The 24,499-nt window shown below is 39.9% G+C and overlaps 4 protein-coding genes and 1 pseudogene across 4 annotated transcripts; 3 read left to right on the top strand and 2 right to left on the bottom strand.

The window, feature by feature from the left end:
* Positions 1 to 275: 275 nt before the first annotated feature.
* On the bottom strand, positions 276 to 2,748 carry LOC148926395 (uncharacterized; annotated as a pseudogene).
* Positions 2,749 to 9,585: 6,837 nt separating this feature from the next.
* LOC125190168 (glyoxylate/hydroxypyruvate/pyruvate reductase 2KGR-like) lies at positions 9,586 to 11,594 on the top strand. The gene is made up of 2 exons (XM_048087382.2): positions 9,586 to 10,040; positions 10,894 to 11,594. The coding sequence occupies exons 1-2, from the start codon at positions 9,636 to 9,638 to the stop codon at positions 11,410 to 11,412; spliced, it is 924 nt and encodes a 307-aa protein (XP_047943339.1). The 5' UTR covers positions 9,586 to 9,635; the 3' UTR covers positions 11,413 to 11,594.
* Positions 11,595 to 12,016: 422 nt separating this feature from the next.
* Positions 12,017 to 13,459, top strand: LOC125190169 (large ribosomal subunit protein eL37x). Its single transcript, XM_048087383.2, has 4 exons — positions 12,017 to 12,160; positions 12,238 to 12,373; positions 13,032 to 13,133; positions 13,218 to 13,459. The coding sequence occupies exons 1-4, from the start codon at positions 12,158 to 12,160 to the stop codon at positions 13,262 to 13,264; spliced, it is 288 nt and encodes a 95-aa protein (XP_047943340.1). The 5' UTR covers positions 12,017 to 12,157; the 3' UTR covers positions 13,265 to 13,459.
* Positions 13,460 to 15,869: 2,410 nt separating this feature from the next.
* LOC148926394 (uncharacterized) lies at positions 15,870 to 17,680 on the top strand. Its single transcript, XM_089058583.1, has one exon. It carries the CDS (start codon positions 16,129 to 16,131, stop codon positions 17,518 to 17,520), a length of 1,392 nt encoding a protein of 463 aa, XP_088914709.1. The 5' UTR covers positions 15,870 to 16,128; the 3' UTR covers positions 17,521 to 17,680.
* Positions 17,681 to 17,821: 141 nt separating this feature from the next.
* On the bottom strand, positions 17,822 to 19,155 carry LOC125190167 (pyridoxal 5'-phosphate synthase-like subunit PDX1.2). Its single transcript, XM_048087380.2, has one exon. It carries the CDS (start codon positions 18,999 to 19,001, stop codon positions 18,075 to 18,077), a length of 927 nt encoding a protein of 308 aa, XP_047943337.1. The 5' UTR covers positions 19,002 to 19,155; the 3' UTR covers positions 17,822 to 18,074.
* Positions 19,156 to 24,499: the final 5,344 nt, after the last annotated feature.

The raw sequence follows: 24,499 nt of genomic DNA, 5'->3' as shown, positions 1-24,499 counted from the left end.
AAAATCTTTCAACCAACATCATCACCCGAATTCATAAATAAGTTAATCAAAGGAACATAAATTACAAATCCCCAATATTACTGCATCTACATAAATACACACACTGTGACACACATAGCAGCAGAACCTTCATTTCTTCAAGACACTGCAAGAAAGTAGTTTTTGTCAGCATTATTATCTACTTAAAGCAAGAAATAATATCACCTAAAAGAGCTTGGATGAGTTCTCCAATGAATGATTATAAGAACTTACTTGTATAGATAAGCTGCTAGAAACTACATAACACGACCGACTGAGCAATTTCTTCGGTCGTGCCCCTCTTGTCCGCAGTTCCTGCAATGGCGGGGAGCTTTTGGTTCACCTTCCTCACGGACATCCATTTGATTAGGTATCCTCTTTTTTCTACCACGGCCACGCCTTCGAGGAAGCAACTGCTCAGGGGTGATGCACAATTTCCATCCAGGTTTAGCCCAATAATCTTCGTGTCTTGGTGCATCCCATGGATGACCACCAGAATACTGTGCTTCCCATCTAGATTTGTGGTATTGTGTAGATATGAGCTCAAACATAACGATACCTCTATCTCTAGCAACTGCACAAGCATGTGAACAAGGAACTCTCCACATCTGCCACTTCCCACAAGTACACTTAGAATCTTCAAACATTACCTTTTGTACATTGTTGCCCTTTGGTTTCCCATCTTCTAACCGTGCCTGACTTCAAATTTGGTAATGTCCTAATCCTCGGTCAAGTACAGAAATGTGATGTTTTTGCCCCTTGGCATCATTCTCAGCAAGTTTGTCCCTCGCCCACGGTGTTAACCGACCTTCGGTGTGCTGTATTTTTATCTTCTTTTGTGTCCACCATTCCACCGTTCTCCAAAATGTGAGATCAATCAAAGGTCTAATTCGCAACTCTCTTACCCCTCCCCCCCCTCAACACATTGTTGTAGCACTCCGACATGTTTGTTGAGGTAACCCCCATCTAAGTCCATCATCGTAACAAAGAGACCAATTTTCTTTTCCGGCCCTATTCAGCTGCCGTATCGCACCAGGGCTTTCTCATATACTGCACGCCGCCTTCTCTTATATTTACGCTCTTGAGTTGTAGCACCCAATGCCCACACCATGCTTTTCACAATAGGACCTTTGCACTTCTGCAAGATATTTTTCCTCACATGGATCAAACAAAATTTGTGGTGACATTTCAGCTCCTTTTTCCATTCATCAGAATCCATAGCCTTGAAGATTCCTTTATGCCTATCCGATATGATACACACCTCCCTCTGGTATTTCACCACATGAATTCTTACATGTTTCAAGAACCATGTCCAACTGTCGCCTGTTTCCTCATCAACAATAGCATATGCAATAGGCAAGCATTTTTTGTTAGTGTCAAAACCACAAGCAACAAACAATTTACCTTTAAATCTTCCTCGGAGGTGAGTCCCATCAATTGTTAAAACCGGTTGGGCCAGCTGAAAAGCATGTATAGCAGCACCAAATGCCCAGAAAACATAACTAAACACCTTTTTATGTCCATGACTCAAAAGCTCGTTGTGCTTCCACTCAACAATTGTATCTGGATTCTGTGACTGCAGTTCAAGCATGTAGCTTGGTAGCTGTCTGAATGATTCCTCCCATCCACCAAAGACAATCTCTAAAGCCTTTCTCCGTGCATACCATGCCTTCTTGTAACTGATTACCACATTGAATCTTTCATGAATATAGGTTTTTAGGTTCGAGGCCTTGAGAGCAACATCTTCTTGTACTTGATGTCGTATACACAGAGCAATCATCGCTGATGAAAAGTTAGCATGTCCTCTATTCACATGATGACCTTCACAAGTATGCCGTCTCACCCACTTCCTAATTTCTCAAAGATCATCATGGGCCCTTTGTGTAACAGAAACTTCCCACGAACATTCATTCGCTTTTTCAGCGTCGGTCTCGCTGATAATAGCTACCCCATCTTCTGTCGTTCTTGCTGGAAATTTGCATACGGCACGCCACCTTCTTAACTTGCTCTCAACGACCTTAAACTTTCTTTGATGCCACAAACTCCACATAGTCATAGCCGTCTTCACATGCAGCTTGGAGTCAAATTTTGTTCCCATAGCAATCCGATATGGATGTCTCTCATCCCAGTACATGTTGTTGTGTTCATTACCAACTTCATCAGGTACTTCAGAAGGACCACTTGGTAATTTGTGAAAGAATTTCATCCCCTTGGGAATGTATTTTGGAAGTGGTTGTTCACCTTGCACAACGGGTTTACAAACTACTATCTTATCATCAGAAGCATCACCAAGAGAATCGTCACTTAGACTAGCATATGCCTCAGATGTTACTGCCGACAATGGTTCATCATTATCTCGTAGTATTATCATCAAGGGTATCTGCAACATCTAAGTCGTTATTCATTCCAACACCAACATTAACAGCATCGGCAACACTCATATCACGATCAGAGCTCACATGTTCAACCCTCGCCGATGATCCAATACCACAATCAACAGCGCCATAATCAACAGCTGGTGTGATTTCTGAACTTCTCACAGGTGAATACTCAACAAACAATTCAACAACGAGTAGAATTTTGAGCATCATTGAACATAAACTCCACACTTTGATCAGTGTAAATCTCAGTACATATATAACTCATACTAGATGCAAAGACTAGACAATGTCTCCATGATGTTTGAATGACGTGTTGATTCATATCTATTCTCATTGCACCACATATCATTGCAACTAATTCAGAATACGAAACCCACAAATTCAATATAATGGAGCCTCTCGCCCGAGGTGGATCATAACAAATACCCAAGTGTGGAAATTGAACTATTTTACCACCCCAATACAATCTCACAAATATTTGCATGATTTTTGCATAAGAAAATATAACAAATACAAAATTTAGGGACAATTTTTTTCCTATAAACCCTAATTTAATAAATCAGGGAAAACCAACCTAGTCTAACAATATTATTCAATAATTAAGAGTAAGAGACAAACTTACCTAAATATAACGACAAAATGGAAGAAATCGCCGGCAAAATGGAAGAAATCGCCGGAAATTGGCTCAAAATCGCGCTGCCTCTTTTTTTTCGCTCATCTTTTGCTCAGAATGGGCCTTTGTCGCTCGTATTTTATGTTCAAAATAGAGACGCATGTCCCTTATGCGTCTTAGGGAAAGACGCGTGAGGGTCATGCGTCTTTAAATAAAAATATTTAAAAATTTAAAAACGCATAATTGTTATGCGTTTTCTAGTAAAACGCATGATCCTGATGCGTTTCATTAACGGAAGACGCATGATCCTCATGCGTTTCTCCCAAACTGGGAAGCTAAAAAAAATGTAGTATTAAGATGGAATGGGCAATGTATCCTAGAATAAAAATAGAATTAACCCCCGAGACGGGACTATTTTGGCGGAGGAGACATCCCCCCCCCGGCAAGCTAACCGGCGGTGGACAGTGAAATGGGGAAGAAGGTAGCGAAACCTAAGGCTGAAATTGGGTGACGGAACAGTGGTGATGTAGCACCGACGGCTTGGAGCGATTCTGGCAAGGGGTGAGGATTCGGCGACGACATCGGTGGGTTTGGAGTCTTCTCGGTTGTGTCGACAGAATTGAGGATTTGTTCTTGTGGGTGAAGAGGAGAGGTTAGGAGAGAGAGAGAGAGAGAGAGAGAGAGAGAGGGAGAGAGAGAGAGAGAGAGAGTTTGACTAGTGGTGATGGAGGGAGTAGTAATCTGCCTCTGGCAGTCACCAGTGTGAGGGCGACGGGAGCTGGGCGGAGGAGTCGACGGGTTCGCCGTTTCTGGGATCGCAAGAAATAAGGGGATTTTAAAAGAATATTTAAAAAAGAAATTAGAGATTTAATTAGGGAGTTAAAAATCAGAATTAAAAGTTTAATTTGGTCAAAATCGGGATTAAACCCGTTGACCGTTAGTTTTTAACGGAAATGTTGACGGAGGACCAAAATGATCAAATTTTCATATGTTCAGGACCAAAAAATCCAAAAGATAATGTTTAGGACCAAAAAGGTAAAATGGTCATATGTTCAGGACATTGGCCTTTACTCTTTGCCATTTCCTAGTAGTGGATAGAATAGCACGTTTCCATTATTAGTTGGTTATTGCATTTTCCCATTTTCTAGCAGTGGATAGGATAGCACGTTTCCATTTCATAGTAGTGGTTAGTTGACAGCTCTCTATAAATTGTGTACTCCTCATTGAGGCAAATTAATGAATCAACTGATCTCAGTTTTTATATCTTTGAGATTCCTTTACGTATCAATTCTTTCTTGAGCTTTTGTTAAGGAGTAAGATCCTACTCTAAAGGGTCCATCCGTAACAGAATATTAGTATCAAATTGCAATATCCAAACAGAGGGGGCAGTGAGCCTAAGAAGACAGACAAATCTACATGTTCATTAACTTCCCAATCCAACAAAGCTTGGTTTCTAACACATTCAACAAGAAGCTCAACCATTTGAGGGGAAACCACATGGTTACACCCAATTTCATAGGAAAAATGCAAAATTTTGGGGATCAGTGATGAAATCAACGCCACTGACATACCTGGATCAAAATTCTCTCGCAAAGCCGGTAAATATTCGAACCGAGGCTTAATTTGTCGTCTTCAATCTTCAATTGGAAAAGTGAGAGGGCAAAAAGGGGAGAAGAGAAATTGGTGCTCAGTGAAGAAATCAACGCCCATCGACATGTTGGAACTGGCAGCGGAAGCGGTGCGTTTAAAACAATAAATCAATCACATAATAATCAGATCTATTTAGCAGATTATTTAGACAAAGCCTATTCGCGTAATTATCACATGTATCATGCTCATAACTTGAATCAATCATGCTTTAAGAATATTGAAACCTAAAACATGCTTTTCTACGGAGCAGAAAAATACCTAATTAATTCTCCAAAGAATTGAAGATGGCTAGCTTCTTCTCCACGTGATGCTTTGAGTACTAGACCACAAATCTTCTCTCTGGTTCCCGAACTGTATCCCAATATCAGTGTGGGCTGATCTTACTGGAATACTAGGACTTAAATAAAGAAGACAGAAGAAATCCTTTTTGGAATAGGAGAGGAATTCGAAAATTCCTACAGCTTGTGAGAGCTGATATTTTCGAAAATTTTAGTAAATAAAATTGTGTTATTTCTGTCTCCTTTATTCTCCTATTTATATTAAGTTCCTTTTGGGCCCAGACAGGGATCTATGGAAGGTTTTGGATATGGGCTCATCCAATTTACTTTTTACTAATTAAATTGAACCCACAATTTAATATAAGTTATAATTGGAATATTACGAGCAGCCACTACAGAAGTAATATTGAACTCTCCCCATCCAAATCCGAAATTACAAGTAATCCGGGTTTCCGTTTAACTTTCATTTCCCGCGCTTAAGATTAAAATGTCCATTAATTAATTATTGTCTGCTATTGACTTAATTAATTAACTTCTTATTAATTCCAAGAGTGGACTTAGCATGAAACGCTTATTTATTATTCATAGAGTAATCAAACTCCAACTAGCTAGGTTCCGAATAATAAAACCTTGTTCCGCGCTCCTCTTGAGGACATTATCAAACGAGACTCAGCTCGCGCACGATTCAATATAATAGCAATCCTAGCACCGCTAGATATTGATCACCACTACCCAATATATCAGGATAATTGGGTTACGAAAAACCCGCACCATTTGATAAGTCAAAGTAGTGCATAATCAATACCGTATGCTCAATGCTAACCTACATTGATTAAGAAATAAATATTTATCAAGACCTCGCCTTTCAGTAGATAGCCTAAGGCAAGTCTTGCTGTTAGATCCGTTCAGTGCTATACCACACCAATGTCATCTTATTTCAGTAAGGCTTAGAAATATGCGGACTGACATTGCAACCTTTCTCGATGGATAGTCAAATTCCATCTAGGTTGTGAAATTCATCTTTTTCTTTGTTTAGAACTGACCGTATTACCTTAAAGTGGACGACGCCCACAACCGGTCTACTAAAACAAAGACTTAGACTTTGTTAAGTTAACTTATACATTTAAACATGCATTAACATCCATTAAATGTAAAACATAACAACATTATGACAAAAATAATCTGTTTTATTTATTGGAAAATAAAATAAGAGTTTTACAGTATTCAATCACTCGAAACGTGATTTCTAGTATACAAACTCTAACACGACATACCTGGATCGGAATTCGTTTACAACGGCGGTAGCACCTCGTATTGAGGCCTCGGAAAGCTTCCGTTCTGTGAAATAAATGAGTCAGTTGAGGAGGTAAAATTGGGTAAAGAATTTGTTTTCAAGGTTTCAGAGGAAAGGGAGAAGCTTACCCCACCAATTTTCGCCGGTAGTGTTTTGCTAGAAAAGCTGATTGTAATCTCAACTCTTGGGAGATCCGGCAAAATTCTACCGGGTCCGCTGAAAATATTCAGAGCTACCAAACATGGGAGAAGGAAGAAGAACAGTGCATTTTACTGTCTTTTCTTTGTGTTTACCACCTATTCATAATACAAAGTAGGGTTATTTGCCTATAAATACATGAACTTTCAACATTTTTTGAAATTTCCCCCAAACTTTATTTTTTGAATATAAATGCATGAACTTTGAATTTTTCTGATTTTTCCCTAAATGATAAAATTGAAGCTGATGTGGCGACTAAAATTAAGGCAATGCACTAAAACGATGTAGTTTTGATTTAACTAATTTTAAAAATTAAAAAAATAAAAACCCAGTTCCGTTTTCCACTAAAAATGATCCACCACAATAAAAAAAAATCGAATTTTCAGATCATGAGGTCAAAGTCAGAATTTCAAAAATTGACAGCCTCCTTCATGCGTTAGAGCATCCGCAACGCTGCCTCGTTGCAGACTCGGTCTCGTCTCGACGAGACGAGACGGCATCGAGACAGCGTTGCGGCTCCCGTCTCGTCTCGACGAGACGAGACGAGATGTCTCGACGCCCGACGCGTCCCGGCGCCACGTGGCGCGCGCGGGCTGCTGGCGTGCCCACTCGCCGACCTGCGAGTGGGCGTCTGATTTATGATGTCATAATTCAATTTTTTAAAAAAAAAAACCAGATTTTTCTAAAAAAAAAATAAATAAATAAAATAAAAAACGGTAATATTACCGTTGAACGGTCATATTTTAATTTTTATTTTTTTTATATATATTCTATATATACTCTTCTCCATTCTCCATTTTACACACAAACACACATCTATTCTCCCATCTCTCTTTCTTTCCTCTCCAATCACTTCTAGAAAATCATTCCTTTATTTTTTTCTTCTCCCAAATTTAATCAATTATGGATCCATTTGAGCAAATGCGTCGAATAATGGAAGAATCGCTAGAAGCAGATCGACGTAGGGAGGAGGAAGCCGCCGCGCCTCCTAGGCGACGTCGGACATACATCCACCGTAAGGTTGGAACGTGATTACTTCAGTCCGAACCCGGTGTGGGGAGATATCTACTTCCGTCGCCGTTTCCGTATGTCACGCCCGCTATTTTTGCATATCGCGAATACATTGGCGGCACGGGAAGAGTTCTTCAGAGAAGGGTTCGACGCTGTTGGCCGTCCTAGCCACACGACGCTCCAGAAATGTACTGCGGCGATCCGTCAGGTTGCTACTGGACAAACGGCGGATGCGTTCGACGAATACCTGCACGTTGGAGAATCCACTGGGCGACTTTGTTTGTTGAACTTCTGCAAAGGCGTCCGGGCAGCCTTCACCGCCGAATTTCTGAAGAAGCCAACCACCGCAGATTGTCAGTTTCTGCTTCGTCTTCACGAACAAGTGCACGGATTCCCTGGGATGCTCGGGAGTGTCGATTGCATGCATTGGCAATGGAAGAATTGCCATGTGGCGTTGAAGGGGTCATACACGAGCGGCCACAAAGGCACCCACCCCACCGTTATAGTCGAGGCCGTCGCCGACTACCGGCTATGGATTTGGCATGCGTATTTCAAGGTCCCCGGCTCGAACAACGACATCAACGTGCTCAACAACTCCGACCTCTTCGCTGAAGTTCTCAATGGTAAAGCGCCGGCCATCAACTTCGTCGCTAACAATCGCCAGTATAAAATGGGGTACTATCTTGCAGACGACATCTATCCGAAGTGGCCAACCTTCGTGAAGACGTTCAACAGGCCTACGGACGAAAAGCAGTCTCTTTTTGCGCAGAAGCAAGAGTCTGCTCGCAAGGATGTGGAGAGAGCGTTCAGGGTTCTCCAAGCTCGATGGAACATTATCAAAGCCCCGGCTCGACAGTGGTTTATGGAGAATATGGTCGACATCATGTATACGTGCATAATCTTGCACAACATGATTGTCGCCGACGAAGGACCTGAGGTGGGAAATTGGTTCGACCCTGAAACCCCGGGAAGCTCAACCGCAAGTAGTTCGCCTCGAACGGGAGTGCATCCGTCTTTGCAAGAGCGGTTGTCTATTCGGGCAAGGACACGTGATTCTACCGCCCACGCCCAACTCCAGGAGGATCTAATGGAGCACATTTGGGCAAAATTTGGCAACCATTAGATGATCGTCACTAGAGAACTCCTTCTTCTGCTTCTTTGCCTCCATTTTTTTTTATTTGAGTTTAAGTGTGCAATTTGTAATTTCTAGTTTTTTAATTATGTCTTTTTTATTTTTTTAGGTGTTTTAAATTGTAATTTTATTTTATTTATAATGAAGTGTGTTTTTTATTAATTGAATTTGTTAGAATTAAAAATAAAAAATGAAATTGAATGAATAGTTAAGAGATGGTTAAGAGATGGTTAAGAGGTGGAGGGTTGCAGGTGCTGTCTCTTAGTTAAGAGATGAGCTGAAAAGTACAGTGGGGCCCATGAATAGTTAAGAGATGAGACGGTTAAGAGACGGATAAGAGATAGCGTTGCGGATGGCCTTATCGTTCCTCCATCCAACTCAAAGATAAAAATCAACAGAAACTATGGCTTCCAACAGATGAAAATCAACGGTAACTATAACTATAATCATCACAAACATGTGATTAGCTTTAGTGGCAGCGTTAAATAAGTACAATTTGTTGAAATTGGATGACAGAGGTTAACGAAGCTCACACAGGGGTGCGACGTCGTCTGTCTCTGCCGGAATGAGTGTCAATTTAGTTGAGAAAATAAAGGAGAAAGATGTGAAGTGGATGGTTTTTAGTAGAAAACTGATGAAGTGGTGTTTTATTTTTTTATTTTCTAAATTAGTTAACTCAAAACTACGTCATTTTATTACATTGCCTAAATTTTAGTAGCCACATCAGCTTCAATTTTATCATTTGGGGGAAAATCAGAAAAATTCAAAGTTCATGCATTTATATTCAAAAAATAAAGTTCAGGAAAAATTTCAAAAAATATTGAAAGTTCATGTATTTATAGACAAGTAACCCTACAAAATATTCTATAATTTTTTTTAATTTTTTTTTTACATTTTGTAATATTCGTAAAAATATAAGTAGTATATTTTTATTATGTCAAAATAAGACTTTAGAATGAAATACCCAAGGGTGTTTTTGAATGGAATAAATGCGCTGTGAATCAATACTGATAATTGTAATATTTCGAGGTAATACTACACCATACTGGAGCAAGGGAAAATGGAGAACGTGGGAGTGATGATGACCACTCCAATGTCAGCCTACCTTGAGCAACAGCTCCAGCAGCGCTTCACACTCTTCAAGCTCTGGGAATCATCTCACTCCCTCGCCGACTCCGTCAAAGCTGTGGTCGGCGACACCAAAATCGGCGCCGATTCCAAGCTCATTGACTCTCTCCCCCGCCTCGAGATCGTCTCCACTTACAGCGTCGGCGTCGACAAAATCGACTTGGAAAAGTGCCGAGACAGAGGAATTAGGGTTACCAACACCCCCGACGTGCTGACGGAAGACGTTTCCGACCTAGCAATTGGGCTAGCTCTCGCCACATTGAGGAAAATATGCGCCTGCCATGCGTTTCTCACCACTGGATCCTGGAAAAATGGGGATTTTCAGCTGACTACTAAGGTTTGTCAAATTGGGGCATTTTATGCCTATTTTCGATATTTAATTAGTTACAAATTTCAAATTTGTGTTTCTGTATAGCTGAATAAATGTGTTTCTGAGCTTGTCGATTAAAGCTTGGGTATGCTTGGATACAGCCAGAAGCTTGATTTGAGTTGATAAGCTTTATGGATTATGTTAAGTTCGGTGAAGAAATATGAAAGATAGAGATTATGTTTTGAGTTCTTTCTCTGTTGAGGTTTGGATTATGAAAGGTAGAAATGTGTTCAAGCTTTTCTGATAAAACAAACTATGTTCATCACTGTAGTTTGGTTTGATTTTTTATTCTTATTAAAAAAGGTTTATAACCCTGTCAAACACTTGTGCTACACGCTTCTTGATAACATGATCTGCGGTGGACTAGACGAACAAGTCTTGATTGTGCTTCCATGAATTGCAAAGTATTGATTATGATTAGAATATTAGTCAAGTTCATGATTATGTTTGAAATAGTTTCAGAAGCCTCTTCATTCTCGAATTTTAGAATCAAAACAAACTTTTTGTTCCTGGTTTATTGATTCAACAATTACCACCATGATCTTATGCTACTAGACTGCAGACAGGGGCAGTTGATTTTGTGAGTTATATATGGGAGTACCCAAATTTCAGTAATGGTGGCTCAAATTCCTTGGAATTGTTGAACGTTTACAAGCAAACGAATGATCAACGACCCAAAACACCTCTTTAACATTCACAAGAAAATCACGAGTGATATTCATGATTTTCTTTCTTACCTTAGTCGCATTCTTTATCTCTTTTTTGTAAACTATTGTTTGTGTTCATGTTTGTCTATTTGATTTACTGTCTACATTTTCAGTTCAGTGGAAAATCAATTGGCATACTCGGGCTAGGCAGGATTGGTTCTGCCATAGCTAAAAGAGCTGAGGCGTTTGGGTGCACCATCAGCTACCATTCCCGGACCAAGAGACAGACGACGAACTACAGGTACTACTCCAATGCCGTTGATCTGGCTGCTAACTGTCAAATCCTGTTTGTGGCATGCTCCTTGACAAATGAAACACGACACATTGTGAATCGGGAGGTTATCAGTGCATTGGGTCCGCAAGGGGTCCTTGTCAACATAGGACGAGGTGCACTAGTTGATGAACACGAACTTGTGTCTGCATTATGTGAAGGGAGACTGGGTGGTGCCGGACTCGACGTTTTTGAGAATGAACCACACGTGCCTGAGCCGTTATTGGAGCTTGAGAATGTAGTCCTGCTGCCTCATGTTGGAACTGACACGGTTGAGACGAGCATGACCATGGCTGATCTCGTTGTTGCCAACTTGGAGTGTCATTTCCTCAGGAAACCGCTGCTGACTCCAGTGATCTGACAGGAATCAGCCATCTTCTGTTCATTTAGTGATGACATAGGTGCAAAAATATGGGCAAGGATGGTGTGCTGTGCAGAAAATGCAGTATTTTGGCCAAAAATCTTTCTTTTCAATCCTTTAAACATTTTTTATTCTTGTTTAGAATAATTTTACTCCTCAAATACAACTACTTACAAAATCCATTCATAAAAGATGCACTCTATTTATATAGATTAAAAAACTTAAAACTTTTGATTATATTCTAAAATAAATGAATACCTGAATAGAAAAAGTGAAAGATACTTCTTTCGTCTCATTAAAAATAAAAATAGAGGCATTTGAGATAGCATGGATTTCAGTGAAAGAAAAAGTAATTGGAGTATTATTAATGAAGAATAGGCTCTCGAAGTTACTAAAAATAAAAGACTATTTTTATAGGATAAATAAAAAAAAAAGTGCCTATTATTAGTTAGTATGAAAAAATAGATCTTATAAAATTAAATAACTACGAATGTCAAATTACAAGTAAATTAAAAAACTATACTCCATAATTTAAAAAACTATACTCGAATCGACGCATCCGGAAAAAAAAGTTAAAAAAAAAATATTAAAGTCCAATAATTAAGGCCCAAAGAGGCCCATTAATAACCCAATATCCTTAGAAGCCAAACCCTAAGACCCTTCTTCTTAATCTTCTTCACATATCTCTTCAAACGCCGACTTCAGCACACGAATAATCTAGGCTTTTTGCAGCAGCGCCACAGCAATGGTGATATTTCAATTTCTGTTTCAATTATAATTCCGATTGATCTGTGCAATTATTAATGCTTATCGCTGTCTCTTCAGGGGAAGGGAACCGGGAGTTTCGGAAAGAGGAGGAACAAGACACACACACTCTGTGTGAGGTGCGGCCGCCGCAGCTTCCATTTGCAGAAGAGCCGCTGCTCCGCCTGCGCTTATCCCGCCGCTCGCAAGAGGACTTGTATGTCATTTCTCATTTTTAAACGGAGCTGTGATTTAATTTTTGCAAATTGAATATGAATAAAGTTTGCTGATCCTTTTCCATGGGCTGATTAGTTTTAGGAATTCGCTATAATTCATATACTTGAGCCTTAGGTTAGAGCTTTCGCAGAACTATACCATTGTTTAGGAATTAAATTGTATTGTTGCATAATAGTGAGATACACGATATGAGATAAGCCAAAATTGATTTCATCTAGTTTAAAATATTCATAGGGGTGTAGTTGAGATGTATACAATATGGTGGTGTTCGGTTTGCTAGATAAAATACTACTATGATATAATCTAGGATTGAGTTGTGGGATTATTTTAGTTGGATGTGGTTAGCTATGAGTATGACTAATTATCCCATGACTATCCATCTAGGATTTGATTTTCATGAACCAAACACGCTAAATATTTAATCCCGAAATAATGACACCTCTTGACGAAGAGGAAACCGAAAGGGAGATAAGATTAGACATGATCTTTGTTTACTAGTAAACATGTCAACCTAATACTCCTTCCTTTGTTAATTAATAGAGCTAGTGAAGTTATTCGTCATAGTATTGTTTTATTAAATACCGTTGGAGATGCATCTTTTCTTGGTGATCTTGATGATGATGTGTACAAATGTTCAGACAACTGGAGTGTGAAGGCCATCCGTAGAAAGACCACCGGAACTGGTCGCATGAGGTACCTACGCAATGTCCCCCGCAGATTCAAGACCAATTTCAGAGAAGGTTTGGAACACTTATATTTTTACATTTGCCTTTTTCTGTTTTCAGTCTTTTGTTGTTGCTTGAGATTTATGCTTACTAATTTAGGTACCGAGGCTGCACCAAGGAAGAAGGCCGCAGCTGTTTCTGCTTAAGGTCAAGGGTGCATTTGTTCCTGCTTATCTTTATTTTGATCTTAGAGGACAGTTTGATTTTTCGGATTGACATTTCAGCCCCTTTTTTTTATATAAGTTGTTACATTTTGTTGGTTTTTCTCGCAACTATTTTGATACATATGGATCGAAGACCAGTTCGCTTGAATGTGCATGTTTCTTGTTGTGTTTTTTTCATCCTAATTCGCGCTTCTCCCCTTATGAAGAGTGGTCGATGTCTATAGTTGCAGTCTCGGCTTTACTTTATTTTTTGTTGGCTAAAATGGCGGTGAATTGTCAATATTGGCATGAAAGTGTTTTTGATGATAACGACTAAAACTTGTTTTATTTGGTCTGTTTTTTATTAATTTGTTTATGGCATGATATTGTTTTTACAAATACAAAGTATTTAAATAAAAAAAGAATGTTTACAACAAGTTTATGTCACACATTTTCAATTCTTTTACTTGTATTCTACTTGTCCCATTAATTCAGATTCTCTACCTTGAGAATTAGACTTTTCACTAGATTGGGTAACTCTTACTTTTGAATAGTGTACACCCAAAAAGCTTTAGAATATATCACTAGCATTTGCTACTCCTGTCGAATATATCACTGGCTTTAGAATATATCTAATTTTATTCTTTGATCAATCGCTACTCCTGTAGAGACCATGTCGATACACATCGTTACTTCTAGGATATATCACTAGCATTTCTCTAACTTTTATATCGAGAGGCTTCACCACTTTATCTTCAATTCTGGGATTTATATTCAACAATTGTGTGATATCCCAAACTTTCTTAAAATACAAATTGGAAATAGGGTAGAGTGATCCGAAATTAAAATAGTACTCCCTCTGCCCACGAATAAGCGGCTCAAGTTTCTTTTTTCGTCCATCCACAATTAAGTGTCTTATTAGTACTCCCTCCGTCCCATTAAAGATGACTCACTTTCTTTTTTGGTTTGTCCCAACCAAGATGACCCATTACCTAAAATAGAAACACCTTTATCTTTACTTTATTCCCTCTCTCTTACTTTACTCTCTCCACTTAACACACAAAATAAGGTTGCATAAAATCTCGTGTCACCCAAGGAAGGGGTCATCTTCCTTGGGACGGAGGGAGTACTATTTTTGGTAAAGAACTCCACATCCAACTAACTCATCCACTCAGATTTTATTTTAAAACTATTACTTTCTCTATCCCTTAAAAATAGACCATATTTGTTATTTTGAGATATCTCTTAAAAATAGACTAATTTTATTTAAAGAAATTTTTTTTGGTCTAATGAGGTGTCTCATTCTTCGCTAATAATACTACAATAATTTTTTCTCTCTCTTACTTTATCAATTATACATTAAAATTCGTGTCATTTCCAATGTAATATCTATTTTTTAAGAACGTGAGAGAATATAAAAGTAAGACTCATATTTCACGCTAATTTTTTCTACTCACCATTTATTACATTTCTTAAAGATTGTGCTATGTCAATTTAGGACACTTATTGATGGATTGAGGGAGTAATATCACAAAAGTCAAAACGACTTCAATAATTTATTTATCAATTTTCCTCTTTCACATGCTCTACTTCTTTTGTTGGACAATGCATACAAGTCCGAGCATGATTAAATACGTGGAAGGCGACGAGCGAAGAGAATGGTCTGCGACACATGGGGTGTGGAACCAGTCTTTTGTTGTATGGACAGTGGGAGAAACTTAAGCAGCGGCATTTAGGCGTGAAATGTGAGTAGCAGAATAGGGTGAGGGCAATTTGGAAGTGAATAAGGGTAGCTGCTGCCTGCTGGTATGGAGTGGGGTGCTAATTGAAATTTGAAAGAAAAGTGTGTAAATGGGAAAAAGGAACCCAACTCTACAAAATAAATTTCCTTAAATAGAAAGTTTTTAGATTTAGGAACAAACTAAAAAAGAAAAGAGTTTCTACTTTTTAAGTTTTTAGATTTAGGAACAAACTAAAAAAGAAAAGAGTTTCTACTTTTAGGGGACGAAATGAGTATTTTTTTTATATAATTGGTAAACGCATATCCAATAATCATAGTTAGAACATGTTATTAACCACTGGGCCACAAACATTCGATTAATTGTTAGGTGGTTGAGGCATTATTTATTATGGTCACAGCAACACAATGTATTTTATAGTACAATATTTTGTTAAATTCCTGCAATTTTGTCAGCTTATCTATTTTTGGTGCCAAGATCTGAAATGAGTTTTTTTCTATGCAACGCTCAGATGTGTAATGTAACCAAAATCCTATCAATTTTTATCAAAATCAACTGATCAAGAGACCATACGTTAAAGCTATTTCCATAACTTGCAGGTGATGAACAGTATAGTAAGAGCTCAAATTGTCCTAACACCACCATGAGTATAGCCATAATGAGTCTCAGCATATGAACTGTAGGAAAACGACAGCACCAAGCATACATTAAAAATTGGGTTTCATTTCCAGTTTCAATCAATTTCTGGTCCCTTATCCTAATCGCTTAAGTTGTAATGAGGTAGGGGCCATAACAACTTCCTACCTCCCCATTTAAATGCTGCAATTACGCTCAAAATTCCTTCCCAATTATAATTCCAGACAAAATTATATTCCCTAAGCATTTTTAGAATAACCAGTTAGGACAATGATTAGGTCTGCTCATTTATTGTGTTAAAATGGATCATTCACTGATTCCAAGACCCCATTTGCTGCACACATGTCTTAGGACCTGCTGCACAGCCATTACTACATCCCATTGCCACCATTTCTCCTTCATTCAATACCCACACTTTGCATCTAACCTCAACACACTCTTATTATACCGATCTTCCCTACCTTCTGGCTACCCCGAGAATCTGAAATAAAGATGAGTGGCGACACTAGCAGAACGAAACAGAAGCAGGTTCAAGAAACGTTTCATGATACCAAGACATTCTTTCACAAAGCTTTCAGAAATGTGAGATCCTTACTTCTAAGAGGGTACGCGAAGCTGCCTACAAATGCTTTCGCTAATCCCATCTTCTCTGGTAGCAGCAAGATCGGCCCCAAGTTGCAGGAGACCGACAGTTCGTGCAAAAGCTCCTCCCAACACTGGGATCCGAGTGAGGTGGCGAGTAGGAGAGATGGCCTGCTTGCACTGAAGGGGCAACCAAATGGAGAACAAGGCTCCATGAGTGTTCGTCGATCAGTGGACCAGAAGGCAAGAGCACGCCTTCAAGGCAAGGTGCAAGAGTCTAGTTTCTTGGCAACGGAGGACTTTGCAAAGAAGATGGAAGAATTGGAAATGATGGATGAGAGGGACGGGAATCATGTGCAGGACATCGATGAAGTTGTTCATTGCTACTCCCTCCTCACCAGCCCGACTTATTTAGATATTGTTGACAAATTCTCCAAAAATGTCTACCAGGAACTCAATCTTCCCCAGCCATCAAGAAATATCAGCAACTCAATGAGGAAACTCAACTCAGCAACAAGCATTCACGGTTCAATGAGGAAGTCCAGTGTTCACAGTTCTATGAGAAGACTGAGTTGCTCAACCAGTGTCCACACATTAGTGGGAAAAGTAGGTTCAGACAATGCTCACGGTTCAATGAGGAAACAGAGTTCAACCAATGTTCACTACTCAAAGAGAAAATTGGGTCCAGAGAACAATCATGGTTTGGTGAGGAGATTGAGTTCAGACAGTGCTCATGGTTCAATGAGGAAATTGGGTTGCAATAGCATTCACGGTTCAATAAGGAGATCGGGCTCAGACAATGTTCATGGGTCAACGAGAAAAGTGGATTCAGATAGCATTCACAAGTCAATGATGAAACTTGGTTCAGACAGTGTACACGGGTCCATGAGGAAACTGGGTCCAGAGAGCACCCATGGTTCCATGAGGAAACTGGGTTCGGAGAGCATCCATGGTTCCATGAGAAAACTGGGTTCGGAGAGCATTCATGGTTCAATGAGGAAACTAGGTTCAGAGAGCATCCACGGTTCAATGAGGAAACTGGGTTCAGAGAGCATCCACAGTTCCATGAGGAAACTGGGTTCGGAAAGCATTCATGGCTCCATGAGGAAACTGGGTTCGGAAAGCATTCATGGCTCCATGAGGAAACTGGGTTCAGAGAGCATCCACAGTTCCATGAGAAAACTGGCTTCAGAAAGCATTCATGGTTCGATGAGGAAGCTGGGTTCGGAGAGCATCCATGGTTCCATGAGGAAACTGAGATCAGACAGTATTCGCAGTTCAATGAGGTGTCTGCCCTCTTAAGCTATATGTAGGTGAGTTGAGTATATTTTAAATGCTTAGGGGGTTCATGGTTTTGTCTTTATTTAGCTGTGTGTGAAGCACTTTCACCACAAACTATGATGTATTCGGGTACCATTATTTTCTACAGATTACAATAACTACTTTATATGTCCCTATTTCAGATTGAAACCGCCTCTACTATACCATGTTACTTTTATTGCATCTTGATGTTCGTTCATTGCATAAAGTAAGCTCCATCTTCCTACTTACAAGAGTTAGTTTACAAGCCAGGAGTTATTAAGGATAGATATGAACAAATCAATTCCAATAACAAAATGCAGTACATTTAAATTTGATAGTACAAGATTCGACAGGGGTTTGTGCAAAGTGATGAACTAGAACTATATTCCCCTATCAGTTAAGCAGAGAATCATACAAGGTCAATAACTCTTATTCTTTCATCATGCAAAGAAGCAACATCAATGTAACAAGGCAAATTGTAAAATCACAAACATTATACTACATTTCTCATCATGCTCGAAAGCTAGGAATCAAAAGCATTAGAACTCACAGAATCAGTAAGCATCTCCAGACCCGAACTCGACCCTATTCTCATCAAGATTCAACCCTGCCATAGCGTGGTCCAAGCCACTGCTCGCCTGCGCCAGCTCCATCGGGTCATTGTAATTCCTAACCGCCTGCACAATGGATCGAACCCTCTTGTAAGGATCATCACAGTCGAAAACCTCCTGCCCCAAGAACACCCCATCACACCCCAATTGCATCATCAATGCAGCATCAGCCGGTGTTGTGATCCCTCCGGCAGCAAAATGCACCACCGGAAGCCGCCCCATTTGCTTCGCCTGCACCACGATATCGTACGGCGCCCCAATTCGCTTGGCAAAGGCAAACACCTCATCTTCATCCATATTATTCAAAACCCTAATTTCCCCCATCACTTTCCTCACACTCCGCACCGTCTCCGCCACATTGCCGGAGCCCCTAATTTCGCCCTGCGTCCGAATCATGGCGGAGCCCTCCCTCACCCGCCGCAGCGCCTCCCCCAAATCGCGGCAGCCGCAGACAAAAGTGACGCCGAAATTGTGCTTGTTGATGAAGTGGCTCTCGTCGGCGATCCCCAATTCCTCGCTCTCGTCGATGTAATCGACCCCAATCTGCTCCAGGACCTGCGCCTCGACGAAATGGCCGACGCGCGCCTTCGCCATCACGGGAATCGACAGCGCCTGCTTGATTTCCTTGATCAGCGAGGGGTCGGCCATGCGGGAGATCCCAGCGCGCGGCGGAGGCGGAGGCGGATCGGAGACGACGACGCAGCAGGCGCCGGCGGACTCGGCGGTCTTGGCTTGATCGAGGGAGGTGACCTCGACGACGGCGCCGCCGCGGAGCATCTGCGCCATGCCGACTTTGAGGGAGAAGGGGTTCTTCTTGGTGTCGGTGATGGTGGCGCTGCTGTAGAGCGTGACGGCGTGATCATCGGCCATTGGAGAAGAAATTGATTGAAGAGGAAATGGGGTTGGATTGAATTAATAAGATTAAGGAGGTTGGGGATTTGGTGGGTTCGAGAAGATTCTTGGACGATATCGTTGCCTGTAGAATGTTCGTTGCTTTGCCGGAGCGATCACTGATTATGTAACCAAAATTATATAATCAATTATCAATTCAAAATATTTAATTGTACCTATAAATAAATAATTGCATTATCAATTTATTTTTTATTTCTTGTGTTGGTTGATGTTTCTGATCATCATGCCACGTTCTGTATATTTACATGTTGGCATCTGAGTCTAAAATTTAAAATTAATAAGACTGTAATTTTACTAAATTCTTTACTAAATTTAATAATAATAATAAACATATTTTTATAAAATAAATACCTATTAAAAAGTTCAAAAAAATCTACTTAAATCGAGTCCAGTATGATGAGTCAAACGAATTTATTGTAGGATTTATGGTATGAATATAAATATGTATAAGATCTATGCAATAAAATTCAAGTAGAATGTACATGATCTATGCAATAAAATTCAAGTAGAATGTACATCAATGATTCACGAATTGATTTCTGGTATTTGAGGTACAATACATGACAATAATTTTGTGTGGACTTAATTAGTTAATTTCATTCAGTCATTAAAATTCATTTATTTTAATAGTTCGAAATATTACTACGTATTCCAAATTTGTGAACTTTAAGTAACTTAATATTGATATTTATATTCATATTTACATCAGTAAGTGACGTGAAATAATGAATAAAATGTCATGTAAGTGTGATGAGTCTGCCTATCGATCGCAATTCACCTCCATTTATATCAACACATATTTATTATTTATGTGATAATTATTGCATCTAACTAGTTTTATGTTAATAATATACTAATATTGTGGTTAAAACGTTACCAACTTAGGATTAAACTTTAGTTAATTTTAACTAATTAAGATTATACTAAAACGATGTCATCCATTGTTAACTAGCTTAATTTGCTAACTTTGCTAACTTGTACTGCATTTTAAAAATATTAACATAACAACATAAATATGTTAACTATATTTGTGTTGACATATTAACGTCACACATTATCTGTATGAAAAATTGACAAGTTAGCAAATTAAGCTAGTAAACCCTTCTGTTGAATTTGTTTAAATGTCCATATGATAATTTTTTACGTAGACCTCGTAGACCTAAGACTACTATTTTGGTATATTCGATATAACAACAATCTTTTTTTGGATTAATTTGATAAATAATTATTTTGTATGGAAATAATTATGAAACTTTAATTTATTTTAAAATTAGTATTAAACTTATACTTATCAGATTTTAACTTATTTTTTCTTATTAATTTTTTTTAAGGCTCCTAACAACACCACACCACTATTACCTACTCCTACTGTACCTAATTTCAAAAACAGGAGACTCTTAACAGAGGAGGAGATCGCTGATAAAAGAGATAGAGGGTTGTGTTATGGCTGTGATGAGAAGTATGAGAGGGGACATCGTTGTGCTAGGAAGCAATTATATCTGCTCGAAATTGATGAGGGAGTGAGGGAACTGGAGTATGTTGATGAATCAAGGGATGAGGAACTTAATGAGGATGAAAATCCTTTAATATCTATCCATGCTATTAATGGATCTTCTTCAAGAGGATTTAGAACAATGAGGGTGACTGGCCGAGTGGGGAAAAAGGCAGTGCACATACTCATTGATTCGGAAAGCACTCATAACTTCCTAGATCTACACTTGGCTAAGAGATTGAGCCTTCACCTCACTCAAGTTAATCCAGTGATGGTAGATGTAGTTGATGGCAACCGTTTGGAATGTAATTCCATGTGTAAGGGACTGAAGTGGATTTTACGGGGCACAACCTTTATTACTGATGTACTTCTTCTACCTTTGGGTAACTATGATATGGTTTTGGGGGTCCAAATGGCTGGAAACATTGGAAATAATTCAATGGGATTTCAAAAACTTGACAATGGACTTCCATTTGAATGGCAGAAGGCATGTGTTGAGGGGAGGTCAAAATGAGCAGAGAGTTCATACTGTGTCAGAGAAGGAAATGACTAAGCTTCTTCACTATTGTGAGGGTGTTCAACTGTGTTGCATCAAGGTGAATGATGAGGGTAACTCTGAGTTGCTTGCTGTGGAAGGAGATAATGAGATGACCACAGAAATTCCTCAAGCAATTCAACAACTCTTAGCAGATTAGAGAGAGGTTTTTACTGAACCTACTACCTTACCTCCTATGAGATCACACAACCACAAAATTGCTTTGATTCCTGGCACTACACCAATGAACTCTAGGCCTTATAGACACTCAGCTATGCAGAAAAATATTATTGAAAAACAAGTTGCTGATCTGCTGCAGCAGGGGTTCATCAGACCAAGCTCAAGTCCATTCTCTTCCCCTGTGGTATTGGTGAAGAAAAAAGATGGCACATGGAGAATGTGCGTGGATTATAGAAGGCTGAATAAAGCAACTATTAAGGACAAATATCCTATTCCCTTGATTGAAGAGTTATTGGAGGAATTAAGAGGGGCCTCTGTTTTCTCTAAGATTGATTTAAGGGCAGGCTACCATCAGATTCGAATGGAAGAAAAGGACATCTCTAAGACTGCCTTTAGAACTCATGACGGCCACTATGAGTTTGCAGTGATGCCCTTTGGGCTCACCAATGCACCTGCAACATTCCAAGGACTAATGAATGATGTGTTCAGGCCTTTTTTGCGGAAATTTGTATTGGTTTTCTTTGATGATATACTAGTCTACAGTGAGGATATGGATGCTCATCGAGCTCATCTGCAGCTAGTTTTTGACAGGTTGAAAGAGCATTCTCTCTTTGCGAAGGAGAGCAAGTGTGAATTTGCTAAGAATAAGCTGGAGTACTTAGGCCATATTATTTCGGAGAAGGGAGTTTCCACTGATCCTAAGAAACTACAAGCAATGCAGGATTGGCCAACTCCTACTGATGTAACCAAACTCAGAGGATTCTTATGCCTCACTGGCTATTACAGGAAATTTATAAGGAATTATGGGATTATATGCAAACCCCTTACTGAGTTGCTGAAAAAAGATGCTTTTAAGTGGGATGCAACAGCTGATCAAGCATTTCTGGACCTTAAACAAGCTATGATGTCTCCACCAGTATTAGCTCTGCCAGATTTTGCTCTACCTTTTGTAATTGAAACTGATGCATCAAGCTATGGCATTGGGGCTGTGTTGATGCAAGATGGCCATCCTCTTGCTTTTATCGGTAAGTCTCTGTCCCCAAAACATAGAGGTCTTTCTGTTTATGATAAAGAATTGCTGGCCATTGTTTTTGCTGTTACTTATTGGGGGCATTACTTGAGTATTAAACCATTTGAAGTCAGGACTGATCATAAGACCTTGAGTCACTTAATGAAACAGAAGCTGACTACTTCTGGGCAACTCAATTGGCTATCAAAACTAATGGCCTTTGATTTTGAGATTACCTACAAGAAGGGTGTGGAAAATGTAGTGGCTGATGCACTATCTCGGGTGCACTCTTCAGATGTGTTTTGTATGGCGATTACTTCAGTATCAACTGATCTCTATCCCCTGATCAAGGATACATGGACTTCTGACTCTGTTTTAAAGTCCATAATTGAGGAGCTGGTGCAGAATCCTCATTCAAATTCTAAATTTTCTTGGATTGGAGACCAACTGAGGAGGAAAGGTAGATTGGTAGTAGGAGAGGATCAGGCTTTGAGGCTCCGTATCATCCAGCTCTTCCATGATTCCAGTGCAGGGGGTCACTCTGATATACATGCTACATATAAACGGCTTTCTTCACTTTTCTACTGGCCCAACATGGAGAAGCAGATCAGAAACTATATTAGAGAGTGTGACGTGTGCCAGCGGTATAAGTATGGCCATAGTGCCTATCCTAGGCTCTTGCAGCCTCTACCCATACCTGATGAAGCTTGGACACAGGTTAGCTTGGATTTTATTGAAGGCCTTCCCTTATCTCATGGGAAATCAACTATTTTGGTTGTGGTGGATCGTCTTACTAAGTATGCCCATTTCATGAGTCTAGCCCATCCTTATACGGCTTTAACAGTTGCTCAAGCCTTCTTGGATCATGTTTTTAAGCTTCATGGTTTACCTACTATACTTATCAGTGACAGGGATAAGGTATTCCTCAGTGCTTTCTGGTCAGATTTCTTCAAACTCCAAGGAGTTGAGCTTCACATGTCTACGGCTTACCATCCTCAGTCGGATGGCCAAACTGAGGTGGTTAATCGTTGCTTGGAGACCTACTTACGATGTATGTGTGGGGATCAACCAACCAATTGGAGTAAATGGCTAAGCCTAGCCGAGTTCTGGTACAATACTTCTTTTCACTCGGCTATTGAAACCACCCCCTTCGAGGCTTTATATGGTTATCCGGCTCCACTTCATATCCCTTACTTCAAGGGTGATTCGGCTTTCCATGATGTCAATGAGAGTTTGATGGCACGAGATGCTATGATGGAGGTCCTCAAACACCATCTGGGGAGGGCTCAACATCGCATGAAACAGCAGCACGACAACCACAGATCAGAGAGGAAGTTTAGTGTGGGTGATTGGGTATATTTGAAGCTCCAGCCATACCGCCAGAATACCCTTCGTGACCGCCAGTTTCAGAAACTCAGCCCTCGTTACTTTGGTCCGTTTAAGGTTTCTGATAAGTTCGGAGAGGTGGCGTATAAACTGCTGCTGCCGGCTGATTGTAAGATTCATCCCGTCTTCCATGTGCCCCAGTTAAAGAAGAAAATGGGCCCTTTATCACAGCTGCATGGGACATTGCCCACAGTTGGCAATTCCACCTTCCTTGAGCCAGTCCAAATCCTTGATCGTCGTCTGGTCAAGCGAGGCAGTAGGCCGGTTACTCAGGTTCTTATCCATTGGGCAAACTCTTTTTCGGAGGATGCCACTTGGGAGTTTCTACATGACATTCAAGACCGCTTCCCTCATTTCAAACCTTGAGGCCAAGGTTTTTTGGGGCGGGGGAGATTTGATACATGAAACGCTTGAAGAATAAACGCACGAGGTGAAAAGTAAATAAACGTGTGAATGGATGCATGCACACGTGGGAAATGAGTAGGATTAAATCAGCACAAGGCGTGTGAAGCGTGAGTTGAGAGTTGTTAGATCTAGATTGGAGTTTGTTAGTCACATTTTCTTAGCTATATAAGCTGCTTTCCTTTATTGTAATTTCCCATTATTGAGAATTAATGCAATTAGCATCTTCTTCGACTCTCTCTTCTCCCACTGGTAACTCTCTGTGTATTGGTAGAATCACGGTCACCGTTCCTACTCCTGGAGGCCACGATTCCGTACCAGACATCAGCAATGCAACCCTCATACCACAAACGTGTCAGACCCTTCATCGCCGCCCATCGAGCTTGGAGCACACCAAATGCCCGCTCCACATCATTGCACGCTGTCTCCTGTCGTTGCGCAAAGTAGATCTT

This window comes from Salvia hispanica, chromosome 5 (assembly GCF_029641045.1).
Source record: "Salvia hispanica isolate PSC_SH4W2 chromosome 5, Shi_PSC_v1, whole genome shotgun sequence".
NCBI lineage: Eukaryota > Viridiplantae > Streptophyta > Magnoliopsida > Lamiales > Lamiaceae > Salvia > Salvia hispanica.
Note: the sequence above shows the minus strand (reverse complement) of the source record. Positions and strands in the feature narration are given on the sequence as shown.

What these genes read in the sequence shown, in the direction of transcription:
- LOC125190168 (XM_048087382.2), top strand. Translation starts at nt 9,636, where the DNA reads ATGGAGAACGTGGGAGTGATGATGACCACTCCAATGTCAGCCTACCTT. An exon ending in ATTTTCAGCTGACTACTAAG is followed by an intron (nt 10,041 to 10,893) that starts GTTTGTCAAATT and finishes CTACATTTTCAG; the next exon opens with TTCAGTGGAAAATCAATTGG.
- LOC148926394 (XM_089058583.1), top strand. Translation starts at nt 16,129, where the DNA reads ATGAGTGGCGACACTAGCAGAACGAAACAGAAGCAGGTTCAAGAAACG.
- LOC125190169 (XM_048087383.2), top strand. An exon ending in CGCCGCTCGCAAGAGGACTT is followed by an intron (nt 12,374 to 13,031) that starts GTATGTCATTTC and finishes ACAAATGTTCAG; the next exon opens with ACAACTGGAGTGTGAAGGCC. An exon ending in CAAGACCAATTTCAGAGAAG is followed by an intron (nt 13,134 to 13,217) that starts GTTTGGAACACT and finishes TTACTAATTTAG; the next exon opens with GTACCGAGGCTGCACCAAGG.
- LOC125190167 (XM_048087380.2), bottom strand. Translation starts at nt 19,001, where the DNA reads ATGGCCGATGATCACGCCGTCACGCTCTACAGCAGCGCCACCATCACC.